The sequence below is a fragment of the Montipora foliosa genome, chromosome 5 (assembly GCF_036669935.1).
Source record: "Montipora foliosa isolate CH-2021 chromosome 5, ASM3666993v2, whole genome shotgun sequence".
Classification (NCBI taxonomy): domain Eukaryota; kingdom Metazoa; phylum Cnidaria; class Anthozoa; order Scleractinia; family Acroporidae; genus Montipora; species Montipora foliosa.
In genome coordinates, this window is record NC_090873.1 from 47,430,059 (window position 1) to 47,432,558 (window position 2,500).

At 40.7% G+C, this 2,500-nt stretch overlaps 1 protein-coding gene across 2 annotated transcripts in view; it reads right to left on the reverse strand.

The window, feature by feature from the left end:
* LOC138004526 (protein mono-ADP-ribosyltransferase PARP14-like) overlaps positions 1 to 2,500 on the reverse strand; it is a 33,303-nt gene that overhangs the window by 880 nt on the left and 29,923 nt on the right. For both annotated transcript variants that reach the window (XM_068851061.1, XM_068851062.1), the window contains exon 8: positions 1 to 2,232. This exon is cut by the window's left edge and continues 880 nt beyond it. In XM_068851061.1, coding sequence (XP_068707162.1) covers positions 1,958 to 2,232 — 275 coding nt within the window. In that variant the 3' untranslated portion in view covers positions 1 to 1,957. The remainder of the gene's footprint in view (positions 2,233 to 2,500) is intronic.

Here is a 2,500-nt window from a genome sequence, read left to right on the forward strand (position 1 = left end):
TCGCTCCTTTTTTTGTCGGGACAACTGTAGTCACATGTAATTCTTCATGTCGGTGGGCAGCACCATGACTTTTTTGGTGATTCTGTAGCACATAAATGCTCCTTGTGACCAATTCTCTCAATAATCCACGTGACAGCAAATACCTCTTACTAACGAGTGATGAACAGCGTTTTTCCAGTGCAATAGCCCTTTATTTTTATTTTCACGGTTAGTTTTTCTCATTTGCATTACAATGTAATCTAACGTGGATGCGAGGCAATTTCGGGTTAAAACTACAAAATAGCCCGAAATTGCCTCACATACATGCTAGATTATATTGTAATGCAAATGAGAAAAACTAACCGTGAAAAGGGCTATTTGATTGGAAAAAAACAAGGAGGCGTAATATTCAGTGTCCATTCACTCATTAAGGATTTTAAACAATACGAGGAGAATCATAACGAATACGTCACCTACAAATAGCACTTATTCTTAGTAATAATTTCGTAATTATTCCATCGGTATGGAAAGTGCATACCACTGAACTTGTCAGGAATAAAACTGGTATAAACAGCGAAGATGTTACAGACAAAAGAGAAAATTTACGATCGGGTGCTCATTTCCTTCACTTTATAACCTCAAATTTGATCGCTTCACACAGTTTCGTAAGACAAGAACAGTAAAGAAATGTACCGAAGTGTAATAAGCTATGGCTTTGTAGCCCTCTCATTCTTGCCCACTTCGTCACCACTTTTCTCTTCTTTATTGCAGCCGGCTCACCGGGCCGCGCATAAGCCAAGGCCAGTTCGCAAAATGTTTGCAATGCGCAGCTCTTTGATCCAGTGTAAGACAACTAAAATTTGTAACAGAGTTTGACACATTTTACTGATTATCATAGCATGGAGGGCATGCTATGCCCTCCCGGTGTTGTGGTCTGATCTATGGATATAGGGGTTAGGTGTCAATTGGGACGAAAGTTCTGTTCCTCTCCCCTGCCACTCCATGAATTGTGGCGAATAAATTAAATTGAAAAATTGAAAAAAAAAAATTGAAAGCATCATTATAATTTTGATCCCAACATTGTCAATTTGCTGTTACCATGACGAAGTTGCAGTTCCCATTGCAACCGGGTTGACAATTGGACATAGTTCGATGCCCCTCTGGTTTGAAGAAATTTGAATGTACCTTAGAAAGATTTGGCGGACACTGTGATTCTACGGTAAAGGAGCAAGAATATCTTCTTGGTGCTTGAAGGAATAATGTCTACCCAAAAGCTTCCTTGTGTTACTGTGCACAGCCAGTCGATCTAGTTACTCGTAACACCTTGGGGGAGGAGAACTGCTGGTTTTTCGTCATCCCGCACATTCAAGGGGTTACAGAATCTATCGAGAAACTTTGGAGTAGCCATAACGCAAAAGTTGCTCAATAGACTTTCCAGACGCTCAATCATTAACGACTGAGATCATGAGTATCTACCGGACAGACCAAACGTCAGTTTAGCGCATGTTTGAAGGAGCATCCAGAGGCAGTTTTTCTTTGCAAGAAGGAAAACTCTGCGTTGAAGGAGCAAACTTGCCAACATAACCACACAATTGCGTGGGGGTAATTTTTGAATTATTACCATCAACCAGCGGAACCGTCCCGCATCAACACGGTTGTTTGGAAGCTTGGCACATCATTGCCACTTACGCTCCTTTTAACAGTGATGATGGTGGCATTTTCCCTTACATCTATTTGCACCTAGTCAAAAGAAAAGAACGTAAATTACCTTTCCTTTCTTAAGCACGCTAGTAGCATACAAAAGGACTCTTGCAGTAACTTTGTATCACCCGTGAGGAAGACACTAGACGGAAATGTCCAGATGTTGAGTCTTTGAGTTGAAATTTTCTGAGCTACACACAAATTTCAGTCCTCAAACCAGTAGTTTCAAACTATGTCTGCTATTACCATATGGGAGCCAACATTAATTTTGAAGCTTCTAAAATGTAATAAGGTACTCAGGATAACACTGAGAGTCGTAAAATACAACAAAGATGGATGGGTTGCTTGTGTTGTTGACAACTGAATCATACAGTATCTCTGGTCTGGAAGGATTTTTCGGTGGAGGAACAATCATGGCTGAGTTGCCTACACAATATTGTCCAACCAGGACCCGGGCGAGGTACATGTAGCGAGACCCAGCTCCACCCCCTGCGTATCCAACTGAGTAAGAGGAATCTCGAGCAAAGTACACCCCGCGTCCATACGCAACTCCTGAAACAAAAAATCAATAAATTATCACTGGTTTTGACGGTAAGAAAGAAAAGGATTGACGATTGAAATTTAGAAAAACTGCTGACTAATAAAAAACACAACATGATATATGTAGACGGCAAAAGTAGGACAAATTGATTTAAAAGAGGGGCAGTACAGTTAACTCTTTCCAAGTGGATAACATTGCTTCACATTCACGACGTTATTGACGCTTGATCCCGGCTCAATTTACTTTTCATATTTCTCCAAAATGCGGACATCCTGGAGC